The 15,785-nt window shown below is 56.2% G+C and overlaps 5 protein-coding genes across 5 annotated transcripts; 2 read left to right on the top strand and 3 right to left on the bottom strand.

Annotated features, from left to right (window-relative positions):
- Positions 1-1,479: 1,479 nt before the first annotated feature.
- Positions 1,480-3,166, top strand: BO82DRAFT_382529 (sulfotransferase family protein). The gene is made up of 3 exons (XM_025637944.1): positions 1,480-1,989; positions 2,055-2,331; positions 2,391-3,166. The coding sequence occupies exons 1-3, from the start codon at positions 1,845-1,847 to the stop codon at positions 2,824-2,826; spliced, it is 858 nt and encodes a 285-aa protein (XP_025493373.1). The 5' UTR covers positions 1,480-1,844; the 3' UTR covers positions 2,827-3,166.
- A 1,043-nt stretch (positions 3,167-4,209) lies between these two features.
- BO82DRAFT_46885 (uncharacterized protein) lies at positions 4,210-4,861 on the bottom strand. The gene is made up of 2 exons (XM_025641227.1): positions 4,611-4,861; positions 4,210-4,555 (listed from the first exon to the last, which is right to left on the bottom strand). Exons 1-2 carry the CDS (start codon positions 4,752-4,754, stop codon positions 4,397-4,399), a joined length of 303 nt encoding a protein of 100 aa, XP_025493372.1. The 5' UTR covers positions 4,755-4,861; the 3' UTR covers positions 4,210-4,396.
- A 272-nt stretch (positions 4,862-5,133) lies between these two features.
- Positions 5,134-12,105, top strand: BO82DRAFT_382528 (putative MFS transporter). The gene is made up of 8 exons (XM_025637943.1): positions 5,134-5,466; positions 5,580-5,708; positions 5,761-7,258; positions 7,317-7,511; positions 9,606-10,577; positions 10,637-10,818; positions 10,868-11,163; positions 11,215-12,105. Exons 1-8 carry the CDS (start codon positions 5,347-5,349, stop codon positions 11,867-11,869), a joined length of 4,047 nt encoding a protein of 1,348 aa, XP_025493371.1. The 5' UTR covers positions 5,134-5,346; the 3' UTR covers positions 11,870-12,105.
- Positions 12,077-13,632, bottom strand: BO82DRAFT_382527 (DUF292 domain protein). Its single transcript, XM_025637942.1, has 2 exons — positions 13,556-13,632; positions 12,077-13,379 (listed from the first exon to the last, which is right to left on the bottom strand). The coding sequence occupies exons 1-2, from the start codon at positions 13,574-13,576 to the stop codon at positions 12,189-12,191; spliced, it is 1,212 nt and encodes a 403-aa protein (XP_025493370.1). The 5' UTR covers positions 13,577-13,632; the 3' UTR covers positions 12,077-12,188.
- A 178-nt stretch (positions 13,633-13,810) lies between these two features.
- BO82DRAFT_382526 (SUN domain-containing protein) lies at positions 13,811-15,610 on the bottom strand. Its single transcript, XM_025637941.1, has 3 exons — positions 15,281-15,610; positions 14,989-15,221; positions 13,811-14,941 (listed from the first exon to the last, which is right to left on the bottom strand). Exons 1-3 carry the CDS (start codon positions 15,587-15,589, stop codon positions 13,981-13,983), a joined length of 1,503 nt encoding a protein of 500 aa, XP_025493369.1. The 5' UTR covers positions 15,590-15,610; the 3' UTR covers positions 13,811-13,980.
- Between the last annotated feature and the right edge of the window lie 175 nt (positions 15,611-15,785).

The raw sequence follows: 15,785 nt of genomic DNA, 5'->3' as shown, positions 1-15,785 counted from the left end.
AGACTAGGAGCTGAAGTCCCTTTCCACCAATGCCCTGAACAGCAATGCAGGGTTTCTTTACAGACCCCTGCTGAATGTGGGGGAAATCCAGATCGAGGACGTTTCAACACTTCAGACTTCTCTCGTATCCCTTTCAACACTGCGCTTTACCGCAGTATGGCGCGGAGACTAGACCGGATCTTTACCGGTTGTTTGTTGTTGCTTGGTGATGATGACGACAAGGGACTGGCAACGTATGGATTCGCCGACGTGGATCTCGTCAATCCATCTTTTTTTGCATGACGGAGAAATGTACGCGTCGCCTGCGGCAGGACCACCAATCAACGGGCACAAGGGCACGGCCCGACTGAGGAGGACAGAGCTTCCAGCCTTCCAGACTCTCTCGCGCCGGCGACAGGGCGCTGATGGTCAAGTGAAGCATAAGACTGGGAGGACTGTTCCAGCGACCAGCGAAACGAGGGGCTACGCGGCCGATCGACTAGGTTCGCGGCAGCGAGGCTTGGCACTTCTCCAGTTTCTTGGTCCATGGTTTTCAGATTTCTGTCACAGACTCACAGTTGCATTACTGGAACAACAGGTGCCCCACTCATCCGCGCTGGGTCACCAGGGAATCTGGCACTCGCGGCTACACTTCCTTGGATATTCCTCCCCCTGCCCTCGCTTCTGAATGGCACAGAGGTCGTTGAGTTCTTGGCGACGGAAAACTGCGGACCATGGCTGGTCGAGTAGGCGAGCAGCTCAAACCGCCCACCCCTGACTGTCTTTGCTTGAGGAGGACGAGGGGGAAGGGCGGGAGAACGTCAGCCGGTGACGTCTGGCTATGCGTGATCTGTGCCTGCTTGTCACAACCGTTGCTTTTTGAATCTGTTTTAGGTGTATGTTTTTTATTCTGGTTGTCTTTCGCATGATTTCCTGGGCTTGCCTATAATTATGCTACAATCGCAGACAATATATTCCGCGGGTTGTTGTGCTCTCTTCTCCCCCTTCTTTTGGGGGAGAAGCTGTTGTTGAAGAGGCAGAGACGATCCAGAACCTGAGTGGGGTGGGGGGAGAACAATAATGGAAAGAAGAATAGAATTCCATTCAAGGTCTTAGCCGTCATGGCTCGACTAGGGTGTAGACGGGGGTGTAACAGGTAGCTGTATTGCAAATACACCAGTTACCTCGTTCCACTGGAGTACGATTACGGAGTAGGTAGCTCGATTGATGGCTTGCAATGGAACAATGGTTCCCACGCGTACCTTTTTTTATTTTTACTTTTTCTTTTCTTTTTTTTTTCTTACGTTGCCCTTACAAACTTGACAGAGAAAAAAAAGTGTCATTTTTTCTGTTACGAAATCAATCTAAAAATGGAGAAGACAGATTGCCATCCACCAGTCACAATGTGCTCGTCATCTATTCGAGAAGCAGTGAATTTCCTCTTTTTGACTTCTCTCGAGTGGATCTGGGAGTAATTGATTGCCGCATCGGCACTAGTAAGCTTTCTGCTTCTTATCCTTCACCACATACGACGAGTCCATTGCAAGTTGAGGGTTGGGTCTGGATGCGCGTTGATCTACCCGCACTCTCCTTTTTAATGTCCTGCCATCGCCGGTTCAACGACGACTTTCTTCTCTCCCTTCTCAACTCCAACTCGTGTGATCTTATCTTTATTTGTCCGGTCTGACCTGTCTCGCTGGACGTCTCTTTCCTTGTTCCACTCCGGTCTTGTTCATACCAAAGACTCTCATTACAAGCACTATCATCGCCGCTGCCGAGGCCTTCATTGATCTACCCGTGGCTTCTCGTGCTCCAGACTTCAACTCTTTATAAACATATTATAATCAGATTTATCATACTCAACCATGTCTTTGATTCACTCCGACAACCTGGCTCCTCAGCCATGGACCGATATCTTCACCGAGGATACCTGCATCGATAGACGACAGTGCCACCGGACGGTGCCGATGAAGGTGCTTGCTCTGGGTGTGGGTAGAACGGGAACAGCTTGTACGTGTCACCCCACAAGCCACACGGTCAATGACCGGCGCCACTAATAATGGACCTCCCAACAGCCCTCCGCAAGGCCCTTGAGCGCCTTGGCTACATGAAGACCTACCACATGATGTCCGCCAGCATGGAGAACCCGCCAGACTGCTTGATGTGGCACGATGCTCTGACGGCCAAGTACGACGGCGTGGGTGAGTTCGGTAGAAAGGAGTGGGATCAGCTTCTGGGTGACTGCCAGGCCGTCTGCGACTGGCCTGCCTGCGCCTTTGCTAAGGAGCTGATTGAGGCTTACCCTAACGCCAAGGTCATTCTGACCACCCGTGAGGTCGAGTCTTGGCACGCGTACGTTCCATTCCACCCTCCCTTCAAACCTTGCACCCCGCTCATCTGTGATGCTACAGTTCCGTGATGAAGACCGTTTGGTGGCGTGTGTCGGATCCCGAGCACCGATTCGTCTCGAACTTCAGCTGGGCCGCCAGCATGTACTACCCCATGCTCAACAAGTTCTTCCAGACCTTCTTCCGGGGAGACTTCCCCAACCAGGGCAAGCAGGTGTACCTCGACCACGTGGAGGAGGTCCGCAGCCTGGTGCCCCCGGAGAGACTGCTCGAGTACCAGATCGGCGAGGGCTGGGGCCCGCTCTGCGAATTCCTGGGCGAGGAGGTGCCTGACACCCCCTTCCCTCGCGGCAACGACATGGCCGACTTCTTCAAGCGCTGCCGCTCCCGCAACAGGCGCCAGATGCTGAACGCCGCCCTCCAGGCATTCACTATGGGTGGAGCTATCCTGGCCACCGGCTTGGCTGCTACCATGGCCTTCAAGCGCTTCTCTCGGTAGAGGGGATTTTGTTTATTTGCGTCTTCCGCCTGTCGCGTGCGCTGGCCGCCGATCGCCGCAGGTTTTTGTTCTGTGTGTTTTGATTATCAGATACCGATGAGCGTACCGACCCTCAGATCCAGGGTTGGATTATTATTATAATGCGTGATTCTATCACTTGTGAGAATCTCTGTTTGGTTTGTGTTGGGCAATGGTGGGACTTTTATGTACGGATTGATTAGACGGATATTGGCAAGGAAAAGCATTGGGCGGATGGCACTTTTGGTTTTCGCTCAATTATGAAGGCAGTAGTACCTTATCATTCAACGCTGATATTACCTGGCGCCAATCGGAATGGAATGAACTCAATATTCTTTGCACATCGCATGTTCTCCCCTTTCGCTGTCATGGCCCTGTAGGATATATAGTAAGTCCAGTTCACCGTTCATTTGTTGAGGGTAGGACAAATGGTCTCGGCATGCATGCAGCGGGCCAGCCCTCCCCGGTTGTCGCGGCGAGCCCTACAGGGTGCGTGCATGCATCCTTCCTGGCCTTGGCAACCAGCCAACGACGCCTTGCACTTGTTGCACTTGTTGCACTTGTGGAAAGCTCTACAGCTTAACCAAGCCAAGCGACCCGAAGCATGCTGACATCCGTTATAACATGTACCCCATCACTAAACCCGGGCATCTTTCTCTTCGAGCAGATACACAAGATAGCACCTCGACAGCACCTCGATAGCAAGAGCAAGAGCAAGAACTCAATCCATGGTCTAATTCACGTGCAGTAGCATCCGCAGCCCGGAGAGCTGCTTGCTACCTTATTCATCCCACCCACCGTCCCTCATTCAGGAACAACAAGGACAGCAGGTAGGTAGCTACAGTCCTATGTAACGCCAGCGGCCCAGCATGCGACAGACAAAAGGAATCGGAAACATCGACGAAACACTACAACAACATTCGTTCCTTGACATCCTCTACTACACTACCTTAACCCCAAGGCCTAGAGCGCAGTAAGGGAGGAAGTAGGTGGATTCATTCATCCGTTACAAGCACTGCCAGCAGCATTGCGGGTATTCACACTTGCGCAGTCGCTCGCCAACCCAAAATCTTCTGCCCCAAAGCTCTTAGACTAAGCATCGTCCCGTGGCGGCGTGACGCGGCGGCGGCGGCGGGCGGGCACTTCCCCTTGCGACCGGCTATTGGGGTCGAGGCTTGGCGGGCGCGTGGGTGCTGAGGGGATGATGACTGAGCGGGAATTGGGAAAAGCCGTGCGTATGCTGACGACGTGGTTCAGTTGTTTGATCCAGAGGGGGTTGAGGGCTGGAGGTTTGAGTGGTGTTACAGAATTTATGGATACACAGGGGGGAGCCCGGATTGGGTTAGGGTGGGATAAAACTTACCCCGGGGGTGGGCGGAAACTGGTATTGTTTCGGTAAGGATTTTCTCGCGAGGTACGAGTAAGTTATTCGGACGAAGGTCCGGTAAGTTCGGGTTGTTTGTTATCAATCCTCTATCTGTGTCGGAGATATCACAAACCGCGCAATGTTCGGATGTATCGTTGTTGGGTATTGTGGTCTGTCGGTGAAGAGCTATACTGGATGAGTGCTTCCAGGTCTCCGTGGTGATGGCTTGGTTTTTGATGGCCGCATAATCCAGTCTCCAAGTTGTGACTTGATTCTAAGCGCTGAAACGCGGGGAGGGCAATCCATGAGATTGAGGTGACGACGACGACGACAACAGATGAAGGACTGGACTATTCTTAGGTCCAACCGCGCAAGGCAACCAGCCGATTTGCAGTACTACTTCTCTTGAGATTGTCTCGACAAACCTCCTCCACGAGCTTATCCGCGTCTTTGGTCCAGGAAGGGAGATCAACGTGGATGCTTGACTATCACCCCTAAAAATGGCCCTGCGGAGATGATGGGTTACTGAACAACGAGGCAGCATTCAATCTTATGGATCATATCGTCGATGCTCTTCGAAGAACGCGACGGTCTGCAAAACACGAATCCTGATCCCGCCAGCCAGCTGCAAAAACGCAATAAACATGAACGACGTACGTACGACCAAGCAGTAGTGGATCCTGTCTCGGCAGTGATTTGGTACGTTGGCGATGCTTGGCGGCCTCCACTTACGTCGCCGCCCCAAGAAGTTGATGCGCTCAAGCATCTGTCCCAGTATTCGCGGCCTCGCATTGGCCTGGCATTCTCGAGCTTTGCATGTTCGTGCGTGGGAGTCTCGGACGGTCACAGGCTTGCTTCCCAGCGTATCCGCCGCCAGTTCTTATCAAGCTAGGAACATGGTTTTTACTAATCCTTTCCTTCTCCCGTCTGCTGCGGGTTTCTTGTGGGCTGTTCTGGCGTTTGTTCGTCGTGGTTGAACCGGCTTGCATTCGGTCGCTCTCTGGAAGTTGAGACTGAATACTGCTTGGGGTGATCACTGATTTTCTGTTCTTTTCTCGACCTCGTCCTTGTCTTTGGAATCGCAGTCCTTGTTTCCTACACATTCTGGGTGCGACGGATGCACCGCTGAAGGATCGATGATCGGCTCTATACGCAACCCGAGCGGTTTCGCTCCGTCTCTTTTACTATTTTCCCTTGCCATACTATGTACATTTTTACCATCGGTCTTTGCGGAGGTGGACTCGGTCTTCAAATCGGTAAGCCCGCTTGTCGGTGGCTGTTCGCAATTAGCAGTAGCAGCAGCGTGCACGCCATAAAGCCAAGATGTTCGCCATGCGGATCACTAACCTTGTGTCAACGACCATCGCAGAGACCCGACCTCTACCCGCCTGTCCTCACTTTGGAACATCGCAACCCCGACAAGCTCAGCCCGGGCTACATCTTCGTGGGCCCTTATGAGGCAGCCAACTCTGGGCCGTATATTTATGATGACGAAGGGGTATGTGTCTGTCATGAAACGTCAACCAGCCGCATCTGCTGATGACCTGTAGAATCTAGTATGGAGCGGATGGGGGAATTCCGGCCCCGGAAACGCTCACGGCATGCATGTTTGCCAGTACCGGGGCAAAGACCATCTCTGCTTCTTCCAGGGCGTTCAGCAGAACGGTTACTGTCGCGGCCATGGCGTGATCATGGACAGCAATTATCGGATCATTCGCACTGTAGTCCCCGGAGGAGGCATGGCGTCCAGCGATATGCACGAGTTCAAGCCCATCAACGACGGCAAGACTGCTTTGTTGACCGTCTATCAACAGCGGCAGTTCGATATGAGTTTGTGGAATGTGAAGACGGGCATGGGATGGCTGATGGAGAGTGTCTTCCAGGAAGTCGACGTCGAGACTAACGAGGTGCTATTCGAGTGGAAGTCTCTTGACCATGTTGACCCGTCAGCCGCCTACACCTGGCCTAGTCACACGGACACCTCGGGCACTGGGCTAGACCCGCGCTCGCCTTGGGACTACTTCCATATCAACTCCATCGATAAGAACAGTGAGGGCGACTATCTGATTTCTTCGCGCCATACGTGCGCGATTTACAAGATCTCCGGGCAAGACGGCTCGGTCATCTGGCAGTTGCACGGCGCCAACCCCTCTTTCAAGAACATCAACTTCAGCTTTTCGCAGCAACACGATGCCCGGTTCTTGAGCGAGAATGCCACCCATACGCTGCTGTCGCTTTATAACAACGGCTTCAACGGCTTCAACCGGACGCACGACTATTCTTCGGGAATGATTATCCTGATCGACCACCGCGATAACACCGCGACCCAGCTGCTGGAATATGCACCGCCGGGCAAAACCATGATCAGCTCCAGCCAAGGAAATCTGCAGATTCTGCCAAACGGGAACGCGTTCATCGGGTGGGGCAACAACGCCTACATCTCCGAGCATGACGAGCAAGGGAATCTTCTTCTGTGGGGATACATTGACAAGGACCGGATCATGAACTACCGGGCGCAAAAGTTCCAGTGGGAGGGCAATCCAACCGACGTGCCGGCCATGTGGACCTATGCGAAGTCGAGCGAGACCTACGCCCCGACGACCTTCTATGTCAGCTGGAACGGGGCGACCCGCGTGAAGCACTGGCGCTTTTACGGCGCGCAGAACGCCACCGGCCCGTTCATGTTGATCAAGCAAGTTGCGAAGAACGGATTCGAGACGAGCTACACGGCGGGCGAGTTCTACCAGTGGACCTATGCCGAAGCGGTCGATGTGGAGGGCCAAGTGCTGGGCAAGTCTCGCAGCCTGTTCACGTTTGTCCCGTCGGCGGAGTTGCAGAATTTCTGTGCGACCGATGCGTGCGAGAATGCCCAGTCGTATGGCATGCCGAATGAGGAGGGCGCTGGGCCTGCGATCCCGCCGGCTGGGATTATCACCGTGCCGTGGGTTGAGCCCGGTCATCCGGACACTTTATACGATTGGGGACAGACGGGCCAGTCTGAGGGAGAGGAAACTGAGGCGGAGGCGCACAGTTCAGAGAAGGCCTACAGTAAGTTTAACCTTCTACTTCTGCGCGATGGTCGAAAGTAATGCTGATACGGGTCTAGACAATGTAGGGTGGGTTGCCCCGGTCTTTGGGTTTGTGGTTACGGTGGCGGCTATCTACACGATCCTCCGGGTCTATCGGCGACGGCAGCAGGATCTCAGCCGGGTTAAGGAGCGAGCCTCCACGGAGCATCTAGATCAGATGGAACGGGCGCCGGACTCAGCGGAAGCGGACGAGCTTCCCTGGTGGCATTGGCGTCGACTCGTGGGTAGACAGCGGCCGCGGTATACGCCCCTGACCGAGGGTCAGGGCTCAACCTGGCAGCAGGGAGGTCATATAGAACGGTAGCCGCTTTGGTTTTCCATCTTCTAGAATAAATAATTAAATCGTTCCTATATGATCCAGGAATCGTCTGGTAGGACCAAAATGCAAATCTCAGCGGTGATTGGCCAATCTTGTCCTCGGATTGTGCTGTTTATGCCGGGTAGAATGGCTCGAACTCAAGATGTGATGACAATAGCTTACTCCGAGGTCTGAGCCACAATCCGTTCGTCATCACCCCAACCCCCCGGAATAGTTCTTGCCTCGTGCATAAGACAGAAGGTTTGATAGGAAACGGAAGCAGGCTACCCATGCAGGCATACGTATGGACTTACGTAAGAGGTTGGACGCTGAGTGGTTGTCATCTCTCAAATGTTAAATGGGCAAACAGCTGGGAGAGAGACCGCAGCAGCACTCATACTACAGTACATAGTACGTAGATCCTCGACAATTGAGCTGGCACAATCGCAGGTGAGATTGGTCTTCATCCTGGAAATGGTCATTACCGACTGTTAGTGGAGATCCCCTACCAAGTTAGAGAGATTATCTCTATCCACTTTGTTGACAGCGTTGTTCTGGTCGAGATGCTCCAGCAGATTGGCATCAATGCTTTGAGGCAGACTGGACTTAGTCGATGAAGACCGGCATTGTTACTGGGCCCTGCCACTCTATAAATAAGACTACAACTTACACTGCCCTACACCTACTTTCATCCCATCCCATCCCCCCCATTCCTTCCCTGCCATCCACCTCTACCGTAGTACTATCCGTAGGTAGTAAACCCCCCCGGATCCAACCAAAATGTGGCCCATCTTCCCCGACCGCGCCATCCGCCGCGACGACGGCGTCTACGGCCGCTTCATCAAGCACTACCTCAGCCGACACGGGTACTGCGACTCTGACCGCGAGCAGGTCTTCGTGGTGGTGGACGTGGCGCAGGAGCTGATGGACCGCCATGACTGGCCCTTCTACGTGGAGCAGCTGCAGCTCGAGATCGAGGGCGAGCGCCTCAACAAGCCCACTGCGGAGGCCGTGTTCGGGCGCATCCAGTGCGCGGGCGTCGTGCGCCACTACAAGGAGTGCGTCGGCGCGGAGCGCGTCACGGGGCCCGGCATCCTCGCCGTGGAGATCGAGGGCCGCGCCGAGCACAGCGTGTCGGAGGACCTTTGGATGCTGCAGAACTGGTATGAGAATACGGTGATGCCATACTGGGGCCATGCGCCGCTGCCCGTGCCGGTCGATGGGTCGGCGGAGTGTTATCCGTACTTGCGGTGTCCGTGGTGGTAGTGAAGTAAGAGCCTCTAGAATATAAAAAAAAATAGAGAGGGGATTCCTCGTACTCATCATAAAATGATAAGCAGTGGTTTATACATTGTATACATAGTGCATAGTGCATAAGTCAACATCGGGGACTATTGTTGTGGTGGTGACCGAATGCTCGGGTGCCAAGCCCTGCGGGTGGAGAAAAGCGTCGCAAGCCTTTTCTTTTTTACGTCGGGTGTCGTGTAAATTACGCACCGCGGTATTGCGTATTGCGATTTTGCTGTTTCTATCCCTTTCCCGCAATTGACTGTCTCTGGCACATCGCTTCATTTCGCTCCCAGTTCATTTCACTTTCATTTCATTTCCACTCACCCCCGAATCAAGCAATTGAAGGCGATGGGGGATCTGTTTCGAGTTCGATGATCGTGGGTTTAGTTTCTATTCTTTCTCTCTCTCGGTCGCTCTTTAGTATCTGACTTTTCCTTTCGCTTTGCATCTGCTGCATCTGCTGCATCATCAGCATCGTCACTCTTTTCTCTGCGTTGATTCCTCATCTGCTGCAGTTGCAGCCAGCATTTACCGTCCGGATCTCCGACTGACTTATAGTCCACCCACTCACTACTCACTCCTCACTCCTCACTAAGACCGATCTGACCCAGTTTTGGCCCCTCCCTTGCGTCTTTTTGTTCCCTTTCCTCTAGATTCCTGCCATCTATCCTCCTATCACAACTCGTGCCGATGCCCGTCCCACGAACCGCATCCCAAGGAACCGGCCGGCGACCGTCCTTGACGCTTAACGCCGCGCCGCCTCTTACGGCCACTGCCACTTCCACCTTATCCTCCGCCATCGCTTCGCCGCTCCCACCAACAACTCCCAATCCCCTCTCTGCGACCTCCGCCTCCTTCGCCCAATCCACCAAGAACCGGCATGCTGCCCGTCATACCAGAACTACCTCGTGGACTTCCGGTCACGACCAAGGCGGCGAACCCTCATCCTCGACCGCGGCCAACTTCCCGCTTCACCAACACCAACAACGCCGTCGTCGCGAATCCAACCTCTCTCTAGCCGACGTCTCCGAAGGCTCCTCCGGCCGCTACGAGGACTACGACCACGACTCCCATAACATGGCCTCGAGGAACACCTCGCTCGACTGGGGCCATGCCCGCAGTCGCTCCCACAGTCAGTCGCAGTCCGCCCTATTGCGACCTCAAGAACTGGCCGATACGCCCTCCGCGGCGCCGGTCTCGCGCCCCGCCCCGGTGACCTGGATGTCCCTGCCGAAGAAGGGCCAGCTCGCGCTGCTGGGGCTCTGCCGGGTGTTCGACTTTCTGCAGATTGCCTCCCTGCAGGCCTACATGTTCTACCAGCTGAAGTCCTTCGACGAGAACCTGTCCGATGCCGATGTGTCCACCCAGGCCGGAATCCTGCAGGGCGCGTTCACCGCCGCGCAGTTCGCGACCGCCATCCCCTGGGGTCGGGTGGCCGATGCGGAGTGGGGCGGCCGGAAGTTCGTGCTGCTGGTGGGCTTGCTGGGCACCGCCTTGTCCTGCTTCGGGGTCGCCTTCGCGACCTCGTTCGCGCAGGCCGTGTTCTGGCGCTCCTTCGGCGGTGCCATCAACGGCACCGTCGGGATCATCCGGACCATGATCGCCGAGAACGTCAAGGAGAAGAAGTACCACTCGCGCGCGTTCTTGATCTTGCCGATCGGGTTTAACGTGGCCGCCTTGTTTGGGCCCGGTGAGTGACCGCCATCCTGCTAGGGTGGTTTTCGGGGTTGACTGACGGTTGTGTGATAGTGATGGGTGGCATGCTGGCCGATCCGGTCAAGGCTTATCCCCGGTTGTTCGGGCCCGACTCGTCGTTCGGCGGCGCCAACGGTGTGCAGTGGCTGATCCGCTATCCCTACGCTTTGCCCATGCTGGCGAACGCCATTTTCTTGTCGTTCGCGGCGGCGTGTGTCGCCATCGGTCTGGAAGAGGTATGTGGCTGGTTTTTTTGGCGGCATGGATCATCACTAATTGTTGCAGACTTTGGAAGCTTGTAAAGGCAAGCCCGGTCTGGGGGTCTTCTCGATGCGCATTTTCGCGCGCGGTGTTCGCGCCGTGGTGCCCTCGTCTTCCCCACTGTACCACCGGCTGCCGTTCGCCGACTACGAAGAGGCCGGCCCTCTATTGGGCCGCCGGGATACCGCCGAGAGCTACGAGATGGAGGAGAAGGCCACTAAGCACGCTCGTCAAAGCCGCAGCTTGCCCTTTCGGCGGATCTGGACCAAGAATGTGCTATGCACGCTTCTGGCGCAGGCCTTCTTCGACTTCCAAATGGGGTATGTGTTTGTGGTTCTGTTGCCTCCGACATCGAACTGACCCTGACCCAGTGCCTTCAACAACCTGTGGCTGTTGTTCCTCTCGACCCCGCGCTACGACGCCAACGACCCCACGAGCCCCCTGCAGAAGCTGCCTTTCATCTTCACCGGCGGCCTGGGGATGCTGCCGCAGAGCGTGGGCTTCGCGACGGCCATTTTGGGAATTATCGGCATGCTCCTGCAGTTCACCATCTACCCCAGCATCAACGGTCGTCTGGGCACGGCCAAGAGCTACCAGTACTTTTTGACGCTGTTCCCCCTGGCGTACGCGTTCGCGCCGTACATCGCGCTGGCGCCGTCCACGGTGCCGCCGCCGGGCCAGGCCAACGGCGGCTGGGTGTGGTTCTCGATCATCGTGGTGCTGTTCCTGCAGGTGACGGCACGGACCTTTACGCTGCCGACCTCGATCATCCTCCTGAATAACTGCTCGCCGCACCCGTCCGTGCTGGGCACGATCCATGGCATCGGCCAGTCCGTGTCCTCCGCCTTTCGGACCATCGGGCCGATCTTTTCGGGGTCGTGGTACGGGTACGGGCTGGAGATGGGCATGGTGGGCTTCGCCTGGTGGCTGGTAGCGCTGGTGTCGGTGTTCGGCTGCGTGGCGGCGATCTTCGTGTATGAGGGGTCGGGGCATGAGATTATTCTTCCGGGCGAGGAGGAGGAGTAGTAGCTAGCTGCCTCTCCCTGTCTTTTCTTGCATATTTTTATATTCGCTTGTTGATATCTCCCTGTATATAATTGACGTGTTCGTGTTCAGGTTGGCCTGTTTTTGGATATCCTGTCTGTCGCATGTTTGCATTTGTTGTGATGAGCGTTTCGCTACCTGATACCAGTTACGTTTGCGTGGATGACTGAAAAGGGGGGGAGGAGACGGATAGATGATGAATATGATTGATTCATTCCAAACCAGAGGTATAATAGACGCGTAAGAAGTATGCCCACGAAGCGTAACCACCACCACCGGCGCCAATGACATTCCGGGAGAGCTACCGCCGCAACGCAGCAAACCGCCTGGTCAACTCATCCAACTCAGGTATCTCACTCTTCGTTCTGGCAGTCTCCCCCACCGCCGTCGAGGACAAGGTTGAGGACGAATCCCCGGGCACCTTGACGCGCGGATGCAGATTATCCAACCGCGGCCCAGGCGGCGCCACACTCACGGGACTTTTGGCTTGGGTCTGCAACCCCCGCGGCGGCGTCGCCTGATTGAGCGCGAGTGTTTCGGAAGCCCGACGCGCTTCGTTTTCGGTTGGTGAGCGTCGCGGCGTAGAAGGAATGTCACCATCACCACCATCACCGTGTCCCCCTTCACCATCATAACCACCGGCACCATCACCACCATCATGCCCCGGCACATCGTCCAATCCAGCAGTCGTCGGGGCACCCCCCTCAACACGATGACCCCGACCCCCCCAATTCACCCCATACGCCCGCGCAATCTCCATAAGATAACAGTCCACCAACTCCGCCGACGGGGCGCGCACGCGCAGCGCCTTGGCCACGCGGCTCGGCACGCGCACGCCCGGCACGGCGTCCTCCTGCGCCAGCGCCATGAACTCCTTGCCCCAGCGCTCCGCCAGCAGATTGCGGAGGATGGTGAGCTCGCGCACGTCGTGCGGGAAGCGCGGGTACGCGTAGAAGATGACGGCGGCGGCCTCGTCGAGGGCGGGGTCGAGGTATTCTTCTTGCCCGGCGGGGCCCGCGTCCCCGGTATGGTCCGCAGTCTCGCTTGCGGTGGCGGTGGTGCTGGCGGGTTTGGCCCCGAGGCCGAAGAACGCGAACCGGCCCCCGCTTCCCCCACTAGGAGTATCCCCAGACCCAGACCCAGACACACCACCACCACCACCACCATGCCATACCTGTTTCCCGGCCGCGGCAGCGGAAGAAGCAACCCTCGCGCGATTCCGCGCCTGCGCCCCCCGCTCCCCGAACGCCGCCTGGTCGAGTACGTTCGCCCGCGCCAAAAGTAACTCGCAGTACAGCTCGATCATCTCCATGACCTCGACGGCGATGTCGGTGGCGATCACATTCTCGACGCGGATGCGGGCGCTCGAGTCGCGGCCCTCCGCCAGTAAGCCCGACAGGTCGCGGCGCTGGATGACACTGCTGGCGGTGTCTTTTTTTTGGAGGAGGCGGAGGCGCGGGATTAGGAGGTGGAGGGTGCTGGTTAACTTGCTCTGAAGATCAAAGTTAGTATGGAGGAGATTGGGGGGAAGGGGGGTGGTGTTGGGTTGGGTTGGGCGCTGCGGGGTTCGCTGCCGGGGGGGGGGGGTTGTTTTATGGGGGTTGCCTTGGGGTGATGGCGGGGAATTTTTGATGAGGCTTAAAGTAGAGACAGGGCAGGCAGACGTACTGTTTGTGGTGAGGGAGGCATTTTGAGGGTCTTTGTTGTGCACACACGAAATCGAGAGTGCGATGAAGACGGAGAAGTGGAGGAGCCTGGACAGATACGGAGGCGGATGACGCTATCGTCCATTCTCCCGCTTGGCATTTCCGGGCCGGGTTGTTTGGCTTGCTATACTCCCCCCCCCCTTTGTTTATCTTCCATTCTCTGTTCTCCACAACACTCTACCTCTACTCACAGATTCTACTCTGAAGCCACTTCCTGCTATTGTCAAAAGAAGAAGATTAATATTAACATCAAAACTCATCAATCAATAATATACAAGAACATCGTATCATAAGGGTATACAATAATATAAGGTAAAATGTTCCTGTCGAAGTGAAGTGAAGAAGAAACAAAATTAATATAGTGAATGATCAGGTCAGACATGCTGTCTAAACCATCAGCACGGCGCCAATCACCGCCAACACCAACCCCAGCGTCGACACCGTCTTGCTGCTGGCGCCTCCTTGAGCCGCCGCCATGACGGTCGGCGTCGCAGATGCTTCGCTGACTTCGCTGCCACTCTGAGCAACCGCTTCCATCTGCACATGGCCGGTTTCAACGAAAGCGTGCGGCGCGTACGTGTAGCTGGCGGACTCGGCGGCGGCAGATGAGCTCACTTTCCAGCCCGATGAGGGGCCTTGAATGGGGATCCGCGTGGGGTTGAAGATGATAGTGGTGGAGAAGATGGTGGTGGTTCTGCTACCTTCGATGGAGGTGCTCGAAGCGGTGCTGAAACTGGTGCTGGAAGCGATGGATGAGCTGGTGGTGCTAGTGCTGGTACTGGTGCTGGTGGGAGTAGCCGAAGTGCTGGTGCTAGTGCTGGTGCTGCTGGTGCTGCTGGTGCTGCTGGTGCTGGTGCTGGTCGAGGCACTGGTCGAGGTACTCGAAGTGCTGGTGCTCTTAATGCTTGAGCTGCTGCTGCTGCTGCTGCTGGCCACAACGCTGCTGACAGTGCTGCTGCTCTCAGACGAGCCCGCCTTGTCAAACACAACAATGTTCGCCGATTCGCCCTTGGGAACCGTGACCACGCAGAACGCGGCCCCTCCGGCGCCGATCGAGCTGGAGCCCGTCATTTCGTTGACCCCGTTCACATCCGGATCGATCTTGCAGGGAAGTCCGTTGCAGCTGTCGCCCTCGCACTCGATCTCCACGCCAAAGTCGGGCACCACGTCGCGGAAGGGCGTCGTCAACTCCAGGTAGATCGGGTTCCATCCGATCTTCACGTACGTGTTGCCCGAGGCGTCGGTGTTGGCACCGGCCACATAAGGCGACCAATTGCCGATTGGGCTCGACGAAGTTCCCCAGACACAGGCCGTGTCGGTGCTATAGCCGGGTGGGTTGATATAGAAGCTACTCCGGTCAGTTCATGCATCGTCTTCGCTCCGACAGAGACTTACTGCGCCGCAGTCTCGAGCCAGTACTCGACATCCGGCACGGCGAGGGTCTCCAGCTCCTGCACCAAGGTGGGGATAAGCATGGCCTCGTTGCCCGGTAGGACGGTCTGACAGAACGAAACATGGCTGGAGCACTTGTTCTTCGCGCTCACAGCTCCCGTGCCGTCCTGGCAGTACGGCTTCTTCGGGAAGGGCTTCTGGATGATGCCGTCCTCGTCGCAGTACAGACCGCCGTTCTATTGCATATCTTGATCAATTGGGTGGTCCGTGCCACGAAGCTGGCGGTGACACATACCATCGACAGCGGGTAAGAGTACGAGGTGGCCTCGGGGTCCCATTGCATGGAAACCTGCCCGGGTGGACAGGCGTACGGGCAGTATCCGCCGGGCGTACACTCCTGGTCCGGACTCATGGCCCAGCCCCCGTTCAGCTCGCCCGGGGTGACGGCCACCAGGCCCGCGTCCGAGGGAAACTGACAGCTTCCGGTCTTCTTGGTCGCCTGGACGGCTCTTTCGACGGCCGCGTGGTGCCCATGACGGTGGGCGTGACTGGCGGCCTCGACCCCGGCGATGAGGAGCAATGCGGTTGCGCTAATGGACTTCATGGCGTTCTACGGAGTTTGAAAGGTGATAAAGGACTGGATTTTGTGACGTGACTCAGGGGGGGGAGATAGGTATGATTGCCGACTGGCGAGGGATCAGAATCCTGATCCCGAAACGAAAGACTATGGTCAGTGGAGTGGAGTTTGGAGAAACGAATGACTGAGGGTTGAAACACCTGGAGAAGAGAAGAAGGGAAGA

Source organism: Aspergillus uvarum (genome assembly GCF_003184745.1).
Source record: "Aspergillus uvarum CBS 121591 unplaced genomic scaffold BO82scaffold_18, whole genome shotgun sequence".
NCBI lineage: Eukaryota > Fungi > Ascomycota > Eurotiomycetes > Eurotiales > Aspergillaceae > Aspergillus > Aspergillus uvarum.
Note: the sequence above shows the minus strand (reverse complement) of the source record. Positions and strands in the feature narration are given on the sequence as shown.

Coding starts and splice junctions, on each gene's coding strand:
- BO82DRAFT_46885 (XM_025641227.1), bottom strand. CDS start 4,754: ATGCTGCCTCGTTGTTCAGTAACCCATCATCTCCGCAGGGCCATTTTT. Junction 4,556..4,610: donor TCGAGACAATCTCAAGAGAA/GTAGTACTGCAA, acceptor AGAATAGTCCAG/TCCTTCATCTGTTGTCGTCG.
- BO82DRAFT_382526 (XM_025637941.1), bottom strand. CDS start 15,589: ATGAAGTCCATTAGCGCAACCGCATTGCTCCTCATCGCCGGGGTCGAG. Junction 15,222..15,280: donor ACTCTTACCCGCTGTCGATG/GTATGTGTCACC, acceptor GATATGCAATAG/AACGGCGGTCTGTACTGCGA. Junction 14,942..14,988: donor TGGCTCGAGACTGCGGCGCA/GTAAGTCTCTGT, acceptor TGACCGGAGTAG/CTTCTATATCAACCCACCCG.
- BO82DRAFT_382527 (XM_025637942.1), bottom strand. CDS start 13,576: ATGCCTCCCTCACCACAAACA. Junction 13,380..13,555: donor TGCCTCCCTCACCACAAACA/GTACGTCTGCCT, acceptor TTTGATCTTCAG/AGCAAGTTAACCAGCACCCT.
- BO82DRAFT_382529 (XM_025637944.1), top strand. CDS start 1,845: ATGTCTTTGATTCACTCCGACAACCTGGCTCCTCAGCCATGGACCGAT. Junction 1,990..2,054: donor GGGTAGAACGGGAACAGCTT/GTACGTGTCACC, acceptor ACCTCCCAACAG/CCCTCCGCAAGGCCCTTGAG. Junction 2,332..2,390: donor GAGGTCGAGTCTTGGCACGC/GTACGTTCCATT, acceptor GTGATGCTACAG/TTCCGTGATGAAGACCGTTT.
- BO82DRAFT_382528 (XM_025637943.1), top strand. CDS start 5,347: ATGATCGGCTCTATACGCAACCCGAGCGGTTTCGCTCCGTCTCTTTTA. Junction 10,578..10,636: donor GGCCGCCTTGTTTGGGCCCG/GTGAGTGACCGC, acceptor GTTGTGTGATAG/TGATGGGTGGCATGCTGGCC. Junction 11,164..11,214: donor TTCTTCGACTTCCAAATGGG/GTATGTGTTTGT, acceptor ACCCTGACCCAG/TGCCTTCAACAACCTGTGGC.